At 46.8% G+C, this 22,030-nt stretch overlaps 1 protein-coding gene across 1 annotated transcript in view; it reads left to right on the top strand.

The window, feature by feature from the left end:
- TRIM62 (tripartite motif containing 62) overlaps window positions 1–21,617 on the top strand; it is a 57,194-nt gene extending 35,577 nt beyond the window's left edge. The window contains exons 3-5 of the mRNA XM_036745882.1: window positions 7,494–7,750; window positions 9,490–9,605; window positions 19,269–21,617. Coding sequence (XP_036601777.1) covers window positions 7,494–7,750; window positions 9,490–9,605; window positions 19,269–19,819 — 924 coding nt within the window. The 3' untranslated portion in view covers window positions 19,820–21,617. The remainder of the gene's footprint in view (window positions 1–7,493; window positions 7,751–9,489; window positions 9,606–19,268) is intronic.
- Window positions 21,618–22,030: the final 413 nt, after the last annotated feature.

Here is a 22,030-nt window from a genome sequence, read left to right as displayed (position 1 = left end):
ATTGGATCAGAAGAGATTCAGGGGATGGGAAGGGGATGTAACCCAGAACAACAGCAGAACTGTGAGAGGCCTGAGGGGTAGAGGGCAGGCATCTTGGGCCAGGGGTAGAGTAACGTTCGGTTATTTTTTGAGCATCTACTCTGTGCTGGGTGCCAAGGAGACAAGAGTAGCAGACCTGGGCTCTGCTTTCAATGAGCTCATTGTCTCCTTGGAGAGACGAGCCTGGCACCGGTGAAACATTTAATGAGACAATTAATAGCAGTTTTCATTCATCTCTTATGGACTCCCTGTCATATTCCCCAGAGCAGATGTTCCATATCTTCTTTCCCCTCAAGTCCTGAACACCTCCCCTCCCTCCTTCCCCACTCTGTTCCCTCCCACTCCTACTGAGTTTGTCTCCCACTTTCCTGAGAAGAATGAGGCCATCTGAAGTGGCCTGGATGAGCCCTGGATTCAAAGGCAGGAGAGTTCGATTCCTGACGATGCTACTTCCTAGCTGTAGGATACCACGGAGTAAGTCACTTCACTGTCTCAATTTCCTTACCTGTAAAATGGGAGTGATAATACTAAGTACTTACTCCCCCCACCCCATCCCAAGGTGCCCTTGAGGATTAAATGAGACAACTTAAGTAAAAAACTTATATACATGTTAACTCTTTAAATACCGCCCCCCACCAAGGATTCAAATCCAGTATCTTCACTTGGCCTTTCATCCTCCCCCCAATCTCAGAGGATGATATGGCTGTCCTCTTCACTTAGTCTAAACTCCCTGAAATGAATGGAGGGCCTGTCTCTGTGGCTTTGGGGATGTCTTATTTTCTAAGTCTGTTTTTAACCCCTCAGGATCCTCAGTCAAACACCTCTTGCCTCTTCCCCCTTGCCCGCAGGAAGTCGTCATAATTAGCTAGTTAGTCCTCAACAACAGTCATCAGTTTAGAGCTAGAAGGAACCTTAGACATCATTCAGTCCTCATTTTACAGACGAGGAAACAGAGGGCCAGAGAGATCTGTTGATTTACCCAACGGCCAAGAGGTAATAAGGAGCAAAACCAGCATTCGAACCCAAGTCCTTTTAATTCCCAATCCATTATCATGCCATCTCTCATAAGTCTGTGAGTGGAGACTAAGCCTCAGCCAGGGTTGGAGGTGATGATTCCTGACTGGCTGAGAACTTGGCATGGATTATAAAGCTATCATTAGGATCCAGAGGGGCAGCCAGAAGCTGGTAGAGTTGGGTGGAGCCAGCCTTTGGACCAAGGGGATTCCTAGGTCCCAGGCTCGTGGGGGGCTGGAAGGGGGTGTACATGATGCCTGGTGTGTCTCTCCCACAGCACAACACAAGGACTTAACCCAGGCAGCTTTGGAAGCTTAGAAGTTGCCTAATTTCCACTGAACTGATTTCTGGGTATGCACTTTTGGGTGGGTTATCTGTTACTCTCTACTTGTATTTCTGTACTGACTCCTTTTCCAGATTCTGGAAATGGCAAACTCAGTATTATGAAAAGGCATGGCAGAGGGTGTGAAGTGGAAAAGAAGGAATAGATACTCAAATCAGGCCATCCAGATATTAGGGCACAAGGCAGAATTGAACTTGCTTGGGGAGGGGGAGTTGGTTCAGGGAACAGGGAGCTCAGAGAGCTAGGTCACAGCTTCTGAGATCAGGAAGTATTTTGAATTCTTCAAGAACTCGGTACCTAGGGAAGATTGGTCCCCTTAGGACAGCTCTGTTTATGATCTGAGGCCCTGGGGAATGGAGGGGCTGGCCTAAGGATTCTTCAAAGCCCTCCACTTGTATCCTTCAAAAAAGATAATGAGGATGAGAATGTTAATAATACTAGCTGGCATTTATGTGGGGCAGCTAGGTGGCCACAGTGGATAGAGCACCAGGCCTAGAGTCAGGAAGACCTGAGTTTAAATCCAGCCTCAGACACTTATTAGCTGTGTGACCCTGACCAAGTCTCTTACCCCCATTTGCCTCAGTTTCCCCATCTGTAAAATAAGCTAGAGAAGGAAATGGCAAAAACCACTCCCAGTACCTTTGCCATGCAAACCCCAGATGGGATCATGAGGAGTCAGACATGACTGAAAAATGACTAAAAGCGTTTATGTAATACTTTGAAGTTTGTAAACATGTGTGTTAACTTATTTGAGCCTCACAGCAACCTTGTGAAGTAGGTGCTCTTATCCCCATTTTACAGATGAGAAAAATGAGGTTGATTGAAGTTAAATGACTTGCCCAAGGTTGCATCGCTATTAAGTGCCTGAGGCAGGATTTGAACTCAGGTCCTCCTGACTCCCAAGGCCAATACTCTAGCCACTGAATCACCCAGGTAACATATATATGTAGCCTCAGTCTATCCTCTTCCATCTTCTCCTTGTTGTATCAGTCATCTCCCCTACTCCCTTCCATCTTCGTCCTCGCCCTTTCTCTCCAGCCTACAAATGGTATTCATGCTTTCCCTAGCCTAAAGAATTTTTCCTTAACCCCGCTACCCCCCTTAAACTCTCATTCATTCTCTTTTCCCAGTTGCTGCCAAATTTCCAGAAATGTGCCTCCCCTTCCTCCCAACCCACTCACCCGCTAAGTTCTTGTAATCTGGCCCCTATCCATAGGAGATGCTTTCTCCAAGGTCATTGGTGAGCTTCTGATTCCTAAGTCAAGTGGCCCTTTCCTTAATCTCCTTATCATGTAATATGATTAATGATGGCTCCCATTTACATGGGACTTCAGGGTTTACAAAGTTGGTTTACTTGCTTTGTAGAGAGTGTTAGTTTCCTTCTCCCCTGATCTTACATCAGAGGAAACTGAGTCATAGAGAGGTCAAGTGGTTTGTTAAGGCCCACTGATACCAAGTGGCCAACCCTAGATCCTATCCCTGGGTTTTGATTCCAAGATCAGTACTCTTATTATACCGTGCTGCCTCCTCTTACCAGCCACGGAGGAACAGGGCAGACTTGCTGGAACAGGTGGCATTGGAGTTGGGTTGTTACTGCCAGGATAAACTACCCTCAGCCTGACATTTAAAGCCCTCCATAGTCTGGCTCCCACCTACCTTCCCAGACTCATTTCATGTCATTCCCTATGCCAGCCAGATTTCCCCACTTGTCATTTCGCATTCAGGACATTCCAACTCCTACTTCCATGACTGCACAGGATGCCCCTCTGGAAGGCTCACCCTCTCCACTTCAGTCTTTACAGGACGGATTAGAGAGAGATTGCAGAGATGGAATTGGGCACAGGGTTTGGAAACCGACTGGATGTGAGAGGTCAGGGAGAAGGATGAACCAAAGATTAAATCCAGAGTTTAAACATGGGAAACTGAGTAAATGGGGATGCTGGAGACAGAAGATATTGAAATCTCTTATGAGCTTCTTGGCCTTTTGGCCCCAGACTGGTAGGAGGTTAAAGTTGAGTATGTCTCTGCCTAAGTCTATAGGACAGGATGCCATAGTGTCCCACTAGGAAGGGTGGGAGGCCAGGGGGGCAGAGGGGTTATTCATTTCTGGCCTGAAACAAAAAGGGGTCTTCAGTGTGGTTGGTAGGCAGGATTTTTTATGCTAAATCATGTTTCCATTGGTGTAAGGAACTCAACAAGCATTTTTAACCAGCTATTATGTTCCTGCTAGACGCTGGAGATACAAGGACACAAATGAAAATGAAACAATCCTTGTCCTCATGGAGCTTATATTCTATTGAGGAGAAACAACTCATACAAAGAAAAAGAAATACAAATGAGATACAAAGTGACTTTCAGGACCACCAGTGCTAGCAGCTAGGGGGGTCAGGATGGGCCTCCTGAAGGGTGTGGCTTCTGAACCGAGGGACCCTCACACTTAGTGGGCAGAGTACAGATGACGATTCTGCAGCAGAGGCTGAGGAGGGGTCAGACAAGGGGTAACAAATAATGATGGGAACTAGTATTTCCATGGTGCTATGGGTGTGCAAAGCACTCTGCATACATTATCCTGTGTGAACCTCATAAGAACACAGGGAGATCCGTGCCCTTATGATTCCTATTTTGCAGAGGAGGAAACTGAGAGAGGTTAAGAGACTCATCCAGGACCACAGGGCTATCAGGTCTTCCTGATTCCAACTCCTTTGCTCTCTCTACTGTACCACCTAGCTGCCTCAGGTAAAAAGCCAGGAAAGAACAATATTACAGAAACTCAGGGAGGAGAGGGTGTCTCTGATGAGAGAGTCGTGTGGCCTTTAAAGAGCTACAGGGAGTTCAAGTAGGGTGAGGAATGAGAAAAGATTGTTGAAGATGAGCAATTTGAGTTAAGTGGTAGGACTTAGGGTCATGTACATGACCACTGAGGGATCTGGTACGAAATCCTGGCCTCCAACTATGGAAATTCTCTCCATGGGTATAGACTGGTGACTCATCTGTAACTCAGCCTTAGAGTGTTGCCTCGGCAGACACCGAGTAGTTAAGTGATCTGCCCAGGATATCCAGTTGTGGGACTCCATCCCAGCTCTTCTTGCCTCCAAATCCAGCCCTCCATCCATTACGCCATGCTGCAGAGATAGTAACTGATGGAGGAAGTATGTGATGACCCACCTAAAGCCATCATTAGTCCCCCCAGTCTTGGGTTAGAGGATGCTCAGGAGACTGTTCCAGTGAAAGCTTCGGGAGCTCTTGGACCCAATTGGATGCCGTGACCTGAGAACACAGAATGTCTGAGCTAGAAGGGACCTGGGAATGTAGAATGTTAGGTGGAGTGGCCTTCCAACATAAAACGTTAGAGCTGGAAGAAACCTTCAGTTGGGAAATCATGGGATTTGGTGCTAGAAGGGATCTTAGAGAGCTTTTAATCGATATTTTACAGATCATTATATAGATAAGGGAACAGAAAAGGTAGCTGGAAGAGACCTTCAAAGCTAGAGTGTTCCAACTTGAGGGGGGCCTTAGAGGCCATCTAAGCCAGGAGTACTTAACCTGGAGCCCACTGCCTTTTTAAAAAATATTCTGATAATTGTATTTCAACTTAATTGGTTTCCTCGTTAATGTTATCTATTTTATTTTATGCACTGAAAACCATCATTCTGTCCATGAGCTTCACCAGAGGGGACCATGACATAAAAAAGGGTACGAACTCTTAATCTGGTCCAATTTCTTTTACAATCAATCAACCAGTATTTATCAGGCAGCTACTATGTGCCAAGCATGGTGCTAGGCACTGGAGATACAAATACAAAGAAGGAAACAATCTCCTAGTGTTAATCTCGTAAATGAGACTGAGACCTAGGAAAGAATAAAACCGCCTTCTCCCTTCTGCTGTCCAGGGTACGTCTCGGTATGACATACTAAGGGCCGATGTTCTCGTGTAGGTTTTCTAGAGGTATGTTCAGATTCAGCCATTTCTTTAGAAGCAACCTAATGTAGAAGTGGGGCAGCCAGGTGGCACAGTGGACAGAGCACTACACCTAGAATAAGGAAGACTCCTCTTCCCGAGTTCAAATCTGGCCTGACATTTACTAGTTTTGTGGCCCTGTGCAAGTCACTTAACCATGTTTGCCTCAGTTTCCTCATCTGTAAAAATGAGCTGGGGAAGGAAATGGCAAACTACTCCAGTGGCAAAGAAAACCCCAAATGGGACCATGAAGAGTCAGATATGACTGAAGTAACTGAACAACAATATAGAGGTTAGAGTGCTGGGTTGGGAGTCAAGAAGACCGAGGATTCAAATCCTGACTTTGATACTGGCTAATGTAATCCTGGGCAAGTAAGTCACTTCATCACTGAGCCTCAGTTTTCTCATCTGTAAAATGGAGATGATGGCATGACAATACCTAGCTTACCAAGGTTTTGGGAGGTTCAAAAGAGATAAGGGATGCGCAGCACCTTACAGAAAGTTTAAAGCACTATAAAAATTTAACGTTATTGTTTATCATGGACTTATCCATCTCAGCAGGGAAAATCAAAGGCATTGCCCCCTCTCTGGCACCTCCAAGTTTAGGGTGACACCACCCTCTAGTGTTGGCTTTTTAGGGAAGAAAAATCTCATATCCCCTGAGGGAGATTCTCCCTGGCCTTGAGGTGCCAGGGCCAGGAAGTCGGGCATCAGAAGCAGCCCTAGTGGAAGGGGGCCTGTTAAGAACTCCACTCATCTGCTGTCTCCTTCAGCTTCCCATTTGTGTTGGATGTTCATCAGGTCACCCAGGCTGGAAACCTCGGAATCCTCTTGGATTATTCCCTCCCCCTGCCCCCACTCCATTGTCCATCAGTTGCCAAGTCCTGGCAATTCTACCTCCATAACATCTCAGAGACATCCCCTTCTCACCACTAACATGGCAGCTGCCACCACCCTCCTAGTTCGGCCTTCGTTGTCCCTCACTGGAGTATTGCAATGGCCTATTGATTGGTTTCTCTGCCTCCATGCTCCATCCCCCTCCCTGTCCAATCTGTTTATTTACCTGCAAAATAATCTTCCTCAATTAGCTCAGGTCTGACCATGTCCTTCTCCTACTCAGAGAGGGCTCCCTCCCTATTGCCACTAGAACAGAATACATATGCCTCAGCTTGGCCTCCTCTAACCTGGCTCCACCCGACCCTTCCAGGCGTATTTCATGGTACCCCCTTTTTAAACATTCTTTTGTCACTGTTGTTCAGTTGTTTCAGTCAAGTCGTATTCTTCATGATGCCATTTAGGGTTTTCTTGGCAGAGATACCAGAACGGTTTACCATTTCCTTCTCCAGCTCATTTTACACATGAGGACACTGAGGCAAACAGGATGAAGTGACTTGCCCAGGGTCATCCTGCTAGGAAGTGTCTGAGGCCAGATTTGAACTCTGGTCTTCCTGACTCCAGGCCTGGCACTCTACCCACTGCACCACTCAGCTGCCCATTCTGCATTCTGGCAAAAACTAGACACTTGTTCCTCAGACTCAATATGCCATCACCCTCCTCTGTGTATCTGCACTGCCATCTCTCCTGCCTCCATTGTACTTCTTCCCCTTAGCCTTTCAGATTTCTTCTCTTCCTTCATGGCTCAGCTCAGGGGCCATGAAGCTTCCATGACACACTCCCTCACCCCCTCTACTGATAATGTTCTTTCCTTCCTTATATATCCCTTTGTCTGTTCTCCCCACCCCCACCCCCCATCATTCTGCATCTTTGATTTGTCAATCCTTGTATTTATTGTATCCCTCATGCCTAACATAGTGCTATGCTCATGGTAGGTATGCTAAGTTGAATTAAACTATCCCTTGCATTTATATAACATGTTAAATTTTACAGATATTTTTGAATCTCTTATTTCACCTGGTCCTCTGTGACGTAGGTCAGGTGAGGTAGTATTATCCTCACTTTACAGAAATAAAAACTCAGAGAATGGAAGCCGACTGCCCCAGGTCACAGAGCTGGTCAGCGAGAGAGCCAGGGCAGCACCCGGGTCCCCGGGCTCCCAACACTGTGCTTTTGTCCACTGGTACCCCAGTGCCATCACCTCGTACCCCACGCCTTGCCTCACTCTGTGTGTGTCCTCTGCAGTCTTCCACCAAGAGCCTGCGGGCCACCATCGGGGAGGCCTTTGAGCGTTTGCACCGGCTGCTACGTGAGCGCCAGAAGGCCATGTTGGAGGAGCTGGAGGCGGACACGGCCCGCACCCTGACTGACATTGAGCAGAAGATACAGCGCTACAGTCAACAGCTGCGCAGGGTCCAGGAGGGCAGCCAGATCCTTCAGGAGCGGCTGGCTGAGGCGGACAGGCATGCCTTCCTGGCCGGGGTCGCCTCACTGTCTGAGCGGTACGTGGCGAAGACAGGAGAGGTCCATCCAGGGAGGGGCTCTTCCTCCATGCATCCACTCTGGCTGCTATCTTCTTCCTCCTTCCCCCTTTCCTCCAGTGGCTGCCAGGAGCCAAGTTTGACCCTAGACTATAAGGCAAAAAGGGATTGCTCCTCCTTAGTCTGGGCACACCGAGGGAAGTGTAAGGGGACTGTGATCTTCACTTAGATAAAAGTGCATTATAAAGCTCTGGACAGATGTAAAGTACAGATGGCATTCCTTTTTAAAATTTGTACAGATCCGTTTTATTTTTCCATCCCCTTCACTCTCTCCTCCTCCTCCCCTACTCAGAGAATTAAGAAGAAAGATGGGGAAAAGAAGCCATCAGGGAAAGTGAAGAAAGCATTGAGCATCGCATGCCATGAGGCAGCTAGAGAATCCAGGGCTGACCTTGGAGGCAGGAAGATCTGAGCTCCATCCCCATCACGGTCATTTACTGGCTACGTAGCCCTGGGCACATCACTGTACATCTCAGCTTTAGTTTCCTTACCTATAAAATGGGGATGATAATAGCTAGCACCTACCTGAAGGGAGGGAGGCCATGTCCTACATGATTAAAGACTATGAGCAGCAGGATAAGTGCATTTGGTGAGGACCCAGGGAGGTGTAAGGGAAGAAGGCAGTGTGAGCAGGGAGCTAAGAACAGGCCTGCTTCAACTCTGAGGCCGGGAACAGGGTACACAGCCTACATAAACACGGTCCATTCTCTCTGGACATATGCCTCCATTTTTAATAAAGGCCTTCAATAGGCACTGAGGGCTGACATTTGTTCAGTTCTTCTAGGTTTTCCAGAGTAGTAGGTAGATAGCATTCTCCCTGTTTTACAGACGAGGAAGCTGAGGCCCAGAGAGAGCCTTAGTTATTAATGGCAGGGCTGACACTTGCATCCACCCAATTCCCAAGCCAGGTTGATAGTTTAGAATGAGCAGTGTGGATGGGCAGTATGACTGAGTAGATACAGAAGCCATTATAGCAAGAACAGCCCATCATGTTGGCCTTTCAAGGCCTACAAGGCTGCTCTCCTCCCCTGGCTCCCTTCTCCCCTGAGAATTCCTCAGTGATCTCAGTGGCTGCAGAATCTCCTGGGAAGTCTTTGAAAGGACCACAGGCCTTGTTAGTTACTGGCCACTGGTGACCAACATTCACAGTAGGAAAAATAGGCTGGTTGGCCTCCATCTCGGGCCAAGTGACTGACCCAAGAGAGAGCAAGGTAAAGATAGAGCTTAGGTTAACAGAAGAATCAAAGCAGTGGCCTGAGACCTGCCACCCTGCCAGGAGTTCTGCCATTCTATTACTGTTCCATCCAGGAGAGTAAAAATGCCCTCTGAGAAGAAGACAAACATGAAACCAACATGAGCCATTAACACCTTCTGTCAATTAATCAATCTAGTTAGCCAGTCACCTAACAAAACCCGAAGGGGATAGGATGAGAAAAAAATGCATTTTTGTTGGGGATGGGAGAGAGAGAGAGAGAGAGAGAGAGATCTAGACCATGGTACATGGTCCAAAGAGAACTGTGAGGATTGCATCCCTATAGACTGTGTGGGCCATGAGGTTAGGCCCCATGAAAGCTTAGCTTCTTCCTTCTTCTTCTGCTCCTTCTCTGTTTTGTATCCATGCCATCTTGGGTGGGGCAGTGCTGCAAATGCCTGGAAATAAATGGGAAGCTAGTCCCTAATCCAGAACATTCTCCTTCCAGGCTCAAAGGGAAGATTCATGAAACAAACCTGACCTATGAAGACTTTCCCACCTCTAAGTACACAGGCCCCTTGCAGTACACCATCTGGAAGTCTCTCTTTCAGGATATCCACCCTGGTAAGGTGCTGTCCAGCTCACCTTGGGGAACTAGGAGTGCAGCCCCTCCCGGGGAAGGGGGGTGGTGTTGTTTCCCGGCTCCCCACATGGGGCAGAGGGACTTTGGACAGAGAGATGGAAGGTGCAGCATCATTGTTAGTGGTGAAATTACTCTCCAAGACTCATCATCAGCTTATGCCTATAGGGAGATGGGCAGATGCACACCTTCAGTTATAGATTGTCAGTGCTGGGAGGGGCCTTAGAACCTAGAATGTCAGAATCAGGAAGAACCTTAGAACACAGAATGTCAGATCTGAGAGCACCCTTAGAACATAGAATGACAGAGCCTGCAGGACCCTTAGAACCCAGAATATCAAGACTAGGATGGACCTTAGAACACAGAATATCATAGCTAGAAAGGAGCTTAGAACATAAAATGTCAGAACACTGAGTATCAGGGCAGCTAGGTGGCGCAGTGAGTAGAGCATGGGCCCTGCAGTCAGGAGGACCTGAGTTCAAATCCGGCCTCAGACACGTGACACACTTACTAGCTGTGTGACCTTGGGCAAGTCACTTAACCCCAATTGCACTGCCTTCCCCCCCTTCAAAAAAGAAAAGAAAAGAACACTGAGTATCAGAGATGGAAGGGACCTGAGAACAGAGCATGACACAGCTAAAAGACACTTTACAAGCTGTATATTCCAAGCTCCTTGTTTTCCAGAGGAAGAAACTAAGGTTCATTCATCCAAAAGATACTCACTGAAGGTTATGGCATGACTGCTGTGTAAAGGATGAGTATTATTGGGAAATACAAGCAGAGAGAGGGCCATCCTGGGAGCTCAGGTTTTCTGTGGCTCCCCTCAGAAAGCTCTCCTGGCCTGCCTGGATCCACCGCCTTCCAAAGCCGCTGGCTTTGTCCAGACCTTGGCCCTCCTTGCCTGCTTACCATGGTAGTATCCCAGAAGGTCGCTAGTCTCTCCCAAGCTTCCATCCATTTTATGATTTTAATCAGGGAGAAGAATCTTCCTAGGGCTCCTTGCTCAAGGCAGTTATCAGCCCTGGAGTCAAGAAGAATCTGGGTTTGAATCTTGCTTTTGTGTGACCTACTCCCTGTCTCTGTTCCTCAGTTTCCCTGTCTCTCAAATAACAATAATACCTGGAGTATCTGCCTCACTGGGTCATTATGAGGCTTCTGTGTGTGGTACACAAAAAAGGGCTTTGTAAACTTCGATGCTCTATATAAATGTCACATCAACAAGCAAGCCTTTATTAAGCACCTACTATATACCAGTCAGCTCTAATCATCTCTCATTTCCCTGCTCAAGAGCCAATTGTGGCACCCTAATCCAGACCCCTCTGCCCACCCTCTCACTTGTTAGGCTCACCTTTCTTTAAATCTTCCTGCTCTGGCCAACCTAGGCTGCTGGTCACCCTCCTTTCCACACCATTTTTTGCAGGTATTCTTCAGAAAAGACCCATGAGATGCCCTTTGCTTTTCTTCCTATGAATTTCTGTTCCTCCCTCTCTTCTTTAGACTCACCTATTCTAGGAAGCCCACCCTGATTATCCCCATCTTACTCCGATTCCTCATTTACTCTCCAGTCCCATGGCACTACTTGAATTATTTTAATTGGCTTTTGTTTGCATGTTGCTTTGCAAGTGTTTACTTATGTGCGAGAGACATTTCCCCAAGTAGCATGTAAGCAATCCAAGAACTGAGCCTCACATTTCTAGAGTGAGACTGGAGAGGAAGCCTAGATGCCGGAGATGCTCCAGAGGAAGGTTCTGCCTTCTTGCCTTTCCTGGGCCCCTGAGAGAGGAGTCCCATTGTGTCTGACAGAAGTCACTAGCAACCGCTTTGGTGACTCCTCTGGCCCACAGGAGCCCCTCTGAGCCTTTTGCTTCCCTTCTCTGTTGTAGACACTGGCCACCTAAATCTCCTTGGTCTCTCTGCTGAAACTTTCATCTGTTGGACTCCAGTCCAATCCAATAAGCATCTATTGAGCACCTGGTATTTGAGTGCCAGGCAAAGACAAAAGTGAAGCTTTTCCTGCATTTAATGAGCTTCTGTCATACTAGGGCATGGGGAGAAAGGGCACACGGGGAAGATACTGCATTTAACCAGATAAATACAGATGTGAAAATTTCAGAAGAGAGAGCATCAGTGACTAAGGAGATCAGAAAGGTCCTCCCTTAGATGGTGTCACACAAGCCAAACTTTGAAGGAAGCTAAGGATTCTAAGACATGGAGGTGAGGAGGGAGCACATTCTAGGTACCAGTGCAGGGCCAGCCTGTACAAAGGCATGGCCGCCATGCTGAGTTTGGGGATCTCAGCTGGTCAGTTATTGTTACTGTTGCTGCTGCTTTTATGGGATTGAACACTGAGAGGCAGTGGGCTGCAGTGGGCAGAAAGACCAGGGTTTGATTCCTCCCTCAACTAACTTCATTATCTGTGTGCTTTTGAACAAGTAACTTCTTTCTGGGCCTCCTCTGTAAAATAGCAGGGGTGATCTAGATCCGAGCCTCTCAGCCTGGGGCCTCCAGATGCCCAAGGGGTCCGTAGATAGATTTCAGTTATGTGGGCTGGGAAAAAAAATCACATCTTTATTTTCACTATTCTTGGCTTTTTTTGTAATGCTGTGTGTTTTATTTTGCACATTTAAAAACATGATTCTGAGAAGGGAGGGGTCCGTAGGCATCACCAGACACCACCCCAGCAGTCTAGGACACAGAAGAATGAAGGACCCTTAGACTACATCCTCTCTGAGAGCCCTCCTGCCTTCAGTAGTCTGTGGATCTAAACCATAAGGGAAGTAATGAAGTAGAAGAATGGCCTCTGGTGAGTGTCCAGGCTCAGGATTATGGCTTAAAGCTGGAATCATCTAGACCAACCCCCACATTTTCTGGATGAAGATTCTGAGGGCCCAGAGAAGTTGAATGAGTTGCCCACAGTCACATCAATCAGTTGGTAAACATTTATTAAGTGCCTGGTGCGTGCTGGGGGCTGTGCTAAGTGCTAGGTATACAAAAAGACATCCCTGCCTTCAAGGAGCTTACAATCTAATGGGTGCCTAGGTTGTAAGTGGCAGAACCAGGATTTACAAGCAGGTCACAGGATCATAGATTTAGAGCTAAAGGGATCTTAGTGCCCATCTAGTCCAACCTCCTCCTCATTTTCCAATGAGGAAACTGAGACTCAGAGACCATGAATAATTTACCCAGGGTCATACAGCTATTAGATATTGGGACTCCAATTCCAGTGTTCTCTCCACCATGTTGCATTGCCTCCCATTAGTGGGGAGGACAAAATGAAGTTCATTACAAGTGAGAGGCCAGAAGGGATGGAAAGGAAGAAAAGGATGCCACAGACTCGGGTGAGATCTGGGAACAAACAATAGTAGCAACCAATTTCCAGAGCACCTTCAGCATGCCAGGCACTGTGCTGTGTGCCCGGTGCTTATGTGGGAACAGATACTAGATCACATAACCACAGGAATAGTGTTTCTTTCTAGAGCCTGACTGATAAACACCCAAGAGAGACAGCTAATGAATAGAATGTTTGCCCATGAAGCCTTCTCAGGATCCTCACCTCCCAAGCTGGGAACTTCTCTTTTGACAGTCCTAGAAAAAAAAGGAAGGTGGGGTGGGGTGAAGCCAAGATGGTGGCATGATAGTCCTACAGTCAGCATGAAAGTCTCCAGAATTGAGGCGTTCACAGAATCCTGGAATCTCCAGGTTGGAAAGGACCTTAGAAGTTGTCCAATGTAACCCACCGTTGGGCTGGAATGCTGAGAAGTTGGGTAGATATTGAGGTTACTGAGGATGACAGCAGGAGACTGGGTGGATGAGCAAGGATCTGAAGCCATGAAGGATGGTAGAAGGGTCATAAAGGGTGGTCAGTGACAGTGGAGAAGGGTGATATAAGTTACCTGGTGGGAACCTCGATAGAGGAGCATGTGAGTGATGTTGGTTGTTGTCCTTTGTACTCAGAGAGGACCAAAATGGCATCACTATGTTTGGACTGAGGTATGGTGTGTCCAGCTGTGGCTGATCAGACCAATACAAGCTTAGAAAGCTCTACCACAGGTCAGGTGTAAATAGTCCATGGGAGCATTTGGAGTGAAGATGTCTCTAAATTTGCACATCTCGTGTTTCTTTTGAGCTACTACAATTCTGCTTTGCTCATAAAGCACAACACCTTCTTTCATGTGGGCACACCATTGTCTCCCATGTCTCACAAGAGAGACCTTGAGAGTGACCTCGTATCACTTTTTCTGACCTCTGTGTGAGCATGTTAGTGACATAAGATTGGTTTGGAAGTAGTGCTGGGAAGGAAGAAGTAGGCTGAACTTAGCACCTCCAGCAATGAGCACAGTGCCTGGCATGTAGTAGGAGATTAATAAATGCTTGTCTACTTGACTGAGCTCTCCTCCTGCTGAGCCAGCAATGTGGGAGGTGGCCGAGGATGTGGTATCATCCAGGGAGCCCCTATATTTCCTAACCTAACCCTCTCCCCTTTCCCCCTCCTCATTCCTCCCTGCTGCCCCACTTTGCCCATTAAAATGCTGACACGCCAGGGAATCTTGGGGTCAGACAAAGTTCCATCCACTTCAGGGGATGCTTCCATTTCCCATAGTGCCTCCGACTCGGCAAGCCCGGGAACAAAGAGCATTTAGTCCTTTTCTGAACCGTCTCTCGGGGCCCAGCCTTCATCGGCTCCGGGCAGGAATTCCTCAGCGGCTTGGAATGCTGCAGAGAAGTCCGATTTTGTCCCACAGGATGTGGGGAGCCTGGAAAGCATTTTCTGGTGACTGGAAGCTTCTCCAACTCTGCAAACAATCTCAGAGCCCATGGCTCTCTGGAGAGGTCACACCCAGGGCCCCTGAGGGCTATCCAGAGCAGTGATGACATATTAAAGGCACATAGCAGATGCTTAATAAATGCCTGTCAACTTGTCATTTTCTAGACATCATATAGTAGTCTCAGGTACAGACATGTTACTGAGGCAGATTTTTTTTTTAGTAAATAGTGGAAGGTACCTAAGCATTAGCCTAACTAACGTGGAAGACTGCACTGATCCAGGGAGATGTGGGCCAGAGGGCAAAGTTGTCAACTCTGGTCTGTCACCTCCTGACAGAGAAAGAGACGTGCTTCTTACATGGAGGGGGGTGATTCTTAAAGGCAGTGATAACACCGCCACCTTGCCTTTGTATATAGTCAGTCTCCAAGAAACACAAAAACACATCACAGCTTCTAACCCGTGAATCTTCACCTCAACTCAGAGGGGGAAAAAAGAGCTGAAGCAAGGATTCTTCTAAAAATAAAAAGCTGAGGCCCAGGAAAACTGGGGACTGTGTCTTTTTTGTTAGGCTTCGCTCTCCCCTGATGTGCAGGGGGTGGTATATCAAGGAGGATATTATTACAAACATGTCTGTCTGGTGGATTTTGTCCTTCACTGAACCACAGCAGATGTCCGCAGCATGAGAAGAGAAAACAGCAGATTAGAGAACTATGTTTCTGTTTATACTTCTGTTGATTAGGCTAACCATTTTAATGCTGCCTTTGCCCTTGACGAGTGAACCGAGAAAGAGTGTTCACTGAGGCTGTGAAATGCAAAACTCATGAAAATCAAATTTACTTTTGTAATATAAGCACTTTAATTTAGTATTGGTCATGGTCAAGGCATGAATGAATGAAAGCATTCATTAAGTATTTGCTGTGTGCCAGGAAGAAACTTATTTAAACAAATGGCTACCTGTGGTAAGTAGACATGTAAATGGAGATCCAATTCTAGTAAGGATTGTTATGGATGTTAGTTGCAATTTGGTACTTAGCCATAACACATACCTTCGGTTTCAGGACACAGCCATCAGTCCTTGACTGTATGTGTCAATGAAGAGCAGTATAATTATTAATAATAATAATAATAGCATTTATATAGAGCTTTAAGTTTTGCAAAGCACTTTACATGTTATTTCATTTGATTCTCATAGCAACTCTGTGTAATAGATGCTATTAAGATCATCCCTATTTTACAGGTGAGGAAACTGAGGTAGAAGTTAAGTGATTTGCCCAAGGTCATACAGCTAGTGAGTGTCTGGGGCCAGATTTGAACTCATGAAGATTAGTCTTCCTGACTCCAGGCCCAGTGCTAATATTCACTGTCAACTTGCCATTTTCTAGATGTCATATAATAGTCTCAGGAATAGACATGTTACTGAGGCAGATTTTTTTTAGTAAACAGTGGCCACCAATCTGACCCTTTTGAAATGAAAGCTGAGTCACAATTGTGGCCCAGGCTTTTTGTTGTTGTTTGTTTTTTAAAAAGCAGGGCCATGGCTCCAACCCAAGTGAGTGAAATTCCATCGTGCCCCAGGGAGCACCCCACTGCTTGGCCGCTGGGCCTCTGGTTGCCAGCCCCGTTGGTTTTCCCATCAAAGCCTTCTCTCCCCCATCTCACTCACTGCTCCTTCCCCATGCATACTGAGAATGGAATGCATCCCCTCTGAGACCCTTGTCAAGTGCTAGTCTAAACAAAGCTTGCTAACAACCCATGTCACCTTGAACAAGTCAATCCCCTCCCCTGGGCCTCAGATCTTTCATCTGTAAACTACAGGGGCTTGTACTGAATGACCTCTTCATTCTCTTCCATTTCCAGATCTATGGATCTCTTTATTTTATTTTAAAAAATAAGTTTCATTGGAACTTTTCATTTTTACATCACATTAATTTATAGATACATTCTCCTTACTACATCTCATCCCTCTTGTAATGAAGAAAAACAATCAAGCTAAACCAACAATAGCGTATGCAACATTCTACATCCTTAGGCCGCCATCTCTCTCCAAAGGAAGGGAGATGCATCTTTGTCTCTTCTCCAGAGCCAAGATTGGTCATCACAATGACCATTTGTCTTCATTTCAGTTTCATTCTCTTTACATTATTATAGTCATTGTCAAATCAACTCAATAAACATTCAGGATACAAAGAAAGACAAAAAGCATTGCTACCCTCAGAGGGTTCACAGTTTAATGGGGGACACAACATATAAACAACCAAAGATATATTCATATACCACTGATATATGTTCATATACCAGCGGCATATGAATGTAATGGAATACTATTGTGCTATAAGAAATAGGGAAGATACGGACTTCATAATAACCTGGAAAAACCTACATGATATAATGCTGAGTGAGCAGAGCAGAACCATGAGAACATTATACACAACCACAGATATATGGATTCTGTGAGGACTAATGCTGGTAGACTTCACTCTTCTCAGCAATACAAGGTTTAAAGACAACTCCAAAGGACTCACGAAGGAGAGAGCTATCTACATCCAGAGAAAGAACTGTGGAGTCTGAATGCAGATTGAGGCAAACTGTTTGTTCTCCTTTTTTTTTCTTTTTCTCTTTTGTTTTTGTTTTTGGTTTTTTTTCGCTTTTGTTTCTTCTTTCCCATGATTCATTCCATTGGTCATAATTCTTCTTTGCAACATGATATTGTGTAAATAAATTCAACGCGAAGTTATATGTAGAAGATATATAGGACTCCATGCCGTCTTGGGCGGGGGCGGGGAGAAAATCTGGAACTCAAAATCATGTGGGACTGAGTGTTATAAACTAAAAATAAAAAAATCTTAATTTAAAAAAAAACAAAGAGATGTGTGCAGGATAAATAGGAGATAATCTCAGAGGGAAGACATTAGTATGAAGGGGGATCAGGAAAGACTTTTCCTAGAAAGTGAGATTTTAGCTGGGACTTGAAGGCAGCCAGGAAGCCAAGAGGTGGAGATGTGGGAGAGCATTCCAGGCTTGGGGCATGGCCAGAGAGAATGCAGAGCGGGCAGAGATGGAACATCTCTGTGAGAAACAGCAAGGAGCATCACTGGATCAAAGAGCCCGTTGGAGGGGAATAAGGTATAAGAAGACTGGAAAGGTTGGAGGGGGCCAGGTTATAAATTGCTTTAAAAGGAGTTTGCATTTGATCCTGAAAGTGATATATCAGGGCGCCGCTGGAGTTTATTGACAAAGGGGAATGACATGGCCAGACCTGTGCTTTAGCAAAATTAACTTGGCAGCTGAATGGAAGATGGACTAGAATGGGGAAACTGACCAGAAGGCTATCAGACTGGTCCAGGCATGAGGGAATAAGGGTCCTTTTCTGGGCTTGTGGCAATGTTAGAGGAAAGACGAGGGCATACAAGAGCGATATTTTGAAGGTAAAATCGATAGGACTTGGCAACAGATTGTGTAGGAGGGGTGAGAGATAATGAGGAGTCAGGTATAACACCTAGGTTATTAGTCTGGGTGACTGAGAGGATGGTGGTACCCTCTACAATAAGAGCATGTTAAGAAGAGGAGTATGAGGAGCAGGGGTGGGGAGTTCAGTTTTAGACAAGTTGAGTTGAAGATCAGTCAGAGTTTATTAAGAGCTTGCTGTGTGCCAGGCACTGTGCTAACCACTGAGGATGCAAAAAGAGTCACAAGATAGCCCCTGCCCTCAAAGAGCTTCCAGTCCGGGGAACATCCAAATTGAGATGTCCAGTAGGGAGCTTGAGATACAAGACTGCTGGATAAGTAGATCCAAGAATCGTCAGCACAGAGATGGTAATTGAATCTATAGGAGCTGATGAGATCACTAAGCAAAATAGTATGAAGGGAGAAGAGGAGAAAGCCTGGGAGGGCACCCACAGTTCATGGGCATGGTCTGAATGAAAATCAAACAAAGGAGACTGAGAAGGAGTAGTCAGAACGAGAAGGAGAAAACCCCGAGAGAGAGCCATGTTCGAGGAAAGAGAGTATCAGAGGGGAGAAGGTGATCTGATCCACCGTGTCAGAATCTGTAGAGAGGTCAAGAAGAATGTGGACAGAGGAAAAGTCATTCAATGTGGGGATTAAGAGATCTTTGGTCTTTGTAGGGAGTGGTTTCAGTTGAATGATGAGGTTGGAAGCCAGACTGTTGAGTTAAGAGAGAGGGGGAGAGGAAGTGGAGGTACCTTCTCTAGGAATTTAGCTACCAAAAGGAAAGATGTAAGACAGTGTGGGAGAGGGACTGGGATGGGGATGGGTGGGTCAAGTGAAGGGTGTATATGTTACTCTTCTGGTTTTACTTATTTTGCTCTGTACCCCTCGTCCATATTTTCTCATATTTTTCTGAATTCCTCATATTCACTATCTCTTGTGGCACAATAATATTCTACTGCAATTACATACCATAGTTTGAGTTTGTTCAGCCATTCCCCATTTAATGGACATCAGCTTTGTTCCCAATTTTTTTTCTTGCTACCACAAAAAAGTTGTTGCAATTAATATTTGGGTGTATATATCTTTTTTGCTTTCTGCCTTTGACCTCTAGCCTAGGACTCTCTTCATTCCTCTTGCTGTCCTAGAGAGGTAATTAAGTGTTTTGATTTTAAAACGACTTTTCCTCCTAGCCTTGGAACCTTGCTGGGTTCCAGGTTCCATACAATGAAAAAAGTATATAGTGGAGTTAATAAATTTCCACAAGCTGATAAAAGCAAACCACCAACCTAGCTGCAGTGTTACCCAGACTATACATTAAGAATGATTGTTGTCTGCAGCCAGTGGCTATGTGGTTACAGATCTGTTACAACGACCCTCTCCTCGTTAGGAAAGCTGGACGCCTCCCTCATGTTCTCTGTCCTTCCTTCCACAGTCCCGGCGGCTCTTACCCTGGATCCTGTGACGGCCCATCAGCGACTCATCTTGTCTGATGACTGCACAATTGTAGCCTATGGGAACCTCCACCCCCAGCCCCTGCAGGACTCACCCAAGCGCTTCGATGTGGAGGTGTCTGTGTTGGGCTCAGAGGCGTTTGGCAGCGGCGTCCACTACTGGGAGGTGGTGGTGTCAGAAAAGACCCAGTGGATGATTGGGCTGGCTCATGAGGCCGTCAGCCGCAAGGGCAGCATTCAAATCCAGCCTAGCCGCGGCTTTTACTGCATCGTCATGCATGATGGCAACCAGTACAGCGCCTGTACAGAACCTTGGACCCGGCTCAATGTCAAGAACAAACTGGAGAAGGTGGGCGTCTTCTTGGACTACGACAAAGGACTCCTCATCTTCTACAATGCAGATGATATGTCGTGGCTATACACCTTCCGGGAGAAGTTTCCAGGGAAGCTCTGCTCCTACTTCAGTCCGGGTCAGAGCCACGCCAATGGCAAGAATGTGCAGCCTCTGCGCATTAACACGGTGCGCATTTAGTGACCGCTCCCTGGGGAAGTGGGCAAGCAGACCTCAGAGCTGGGAAGGAGCGGCAGAACACTGCCTCCTCCCCTGACCTGTGGGATCGGCTACCCCCCTCCTTTTGCCATACACCAGTGCTGGCACGTCTGCCATTGGGGCCTTGCTGGATGGAGGCTGCCCCAGTGGTCTGCAGCCTCAGGGAGCTAGAGAAGTCACTTCTCCCTGGACAGCTTGAGGCTTGCCCATGACCAGTACAGGGATCAAATATCACCCCCTCAACCACAGGGGTTGTTTCGTGACTCTGGTCCCCATTTGGCCAGTGGCCACTGTTGACTCCTAGGTGGAGATAGGAATTTCTCAAGGTCTGAGAGCTCCAAACCCCCCACCTGCCCCAGATTCCAGAGCAATGTTTTTCCTCTTATTTTTCCATAGACTATGCACATTGGAGTTCTCCTAGCCCCTCAGAGCAGCAGCCTGATCATATAGGCTGCAGGTTCCCTCCATGCTAGCTTCTTTCTCAAGCATGAGGGTGAAACAACACAGTGCCTCATGGGAATGAGAGCCCCTCAGGAGCCCTCTCAATGCCAGCCCCTTGGAGAAGGACGCTGGAGTGGTTTAGTCTTGGTGGGTGAGACAGTGCGTGGACCTCCTGTCCCAGCCTCAGAGATTTTAAAGAAACATGTGGGGCTTGGGAAAGAAGACTGCCAGAGGGTAGGATGTGGGGCCAGAGGGACTATCCAAGGGACCTAGGCATGCCACTGTGGGAAGGGACAGGATTGGAGGAGTATAGACATGAGCTCTGAGTCTAATAGGATTGTTTCTTTGGTGAGAAGCTATCATGTTAGTCAACCTGACCCTAAGCTTGGCTTTTCAAATGAAGGTTAAAGAAGAGGATAAAGTATAGGAAAGGAGGCTTTGGGGGAGCAGATCTCTTTATAGTTAACTCTCAGTCCCCAAATCAAGGACTCTTAAGTGTCTAGCAAGAAGAAAAGAAGCCTTGGGATAGACCCCAGGCCCAGCCCTGGTGAAATCAATGACTTGTAGCCTAGTCTAGGCCATGCATCGTGTATTCCTACAAGACCACAGAGCTTTTAGCTTAGTGTGGGAGGGACAGGCCAAAGGACATCCAGGGACTGATCTTCCGTAGTTGACTTTGCATGGCAGGCCTGCCCAGCAGCCTGGGTTCCAAGGAGGTCCATTTCAGGAAAGGAAGGCTCCTCCGTCCATATCTAAACCCTGCTGCTGTTGGAATTGGGCCCAAGCCTTCCTCATTCCCCCTAGCTCAAATCGCTCTACCCAAGGCAGCTCTGAATTCTCAGGGAGAAAAGGGGGGCTGCACTGCCCCCCAAGTCAAAACTGAGATTTCCTTTTTCTCCCTGTTCCCTGGAACCATGTCTAGCTGTGATCACAGCCCCTGGTTGCCCAGTTAGTCATTTCAGGGCCAGATCCTTTCAGGCAAATTTGAGATCCATTCTCAAATCACCAGTATTCACAAAGTGAGACCAGGAGTTGAAACATCTTAGCTCATGGGAAAACAACAATTATGGCATGGCTCAGAGCCCCCATATCCTCACCCCAGTGTGCCTATTAATCAGCAGTCCCGCTTGGTCTCCTCGAGACCCCAGGGCAGCAGTGGAACAATGCAGTGGCATGGGAATGCTCAGGGGGTTCCCCAAAGGGAAGGAGCTGCTCTGGAGGGACATGGTTGGGAAAGCTGGGCCCAGTGCCTGTACAACCTTTCTCTCCTTCCCCCCATTCTCTGATCCTCCGCACTCCCCAGAATGCAGTATTTATAATAAAGAAAAAGAAAGAAAGGTTACTATACCCGTTTTGTGACTAATGGCTTATTTGTACAATGTTAAAGTTATGGGGTGTTATGGTTTGTTTTTCTCAATGAGCAGGGACCTCTGATCACAGGCAAAGTCTCCAAGCTCATTCTTCTAACCTCCTCCTCTCTTCTTGCTTTGCCCAATTTCTCTTTTGAGAGGGGCTCCCTCCTTCCCTCTCTCTCACTCTCTGTCTGGGGTGAGACCCCCTTACCCTATTCCATGTCTAACCCTACCTGGGGCTGGGTTACCTTCATAAATACCTGTTGGACTAGATTGGATTTCCTCCCAGCCAATCAAGATTCAGAAATTCACCATCTGTGACCTGGCTGCCAAAGCATAAGCAGAAAGTCTTCAGAGTTATCAGCCACCCCTGGAGGACGCAGCTGCCCAGAAAGGCCGC

The sequence above is a fragment of the Trichosurus vulpecula genome, chromosome 2 (assembly GCF_011100635.1).
Source record: "Trichosurus vulpecula isolate mTriVul1 chromosome 2, mTriVul1.pri, whole genome shotgun sequence".
Lineage (NCBI taxonomy): Eukaryota > Metazoa > Chordata > Mammalia > Diprotodontia > Phalangeridae > Trichosurus > Trichosurus vulpecula.
The sequence above is the reverse complement of the archived record's forward strand: the minus strand, read 5'-3'. Positions and strand labels throughout refer to the sequence as shown.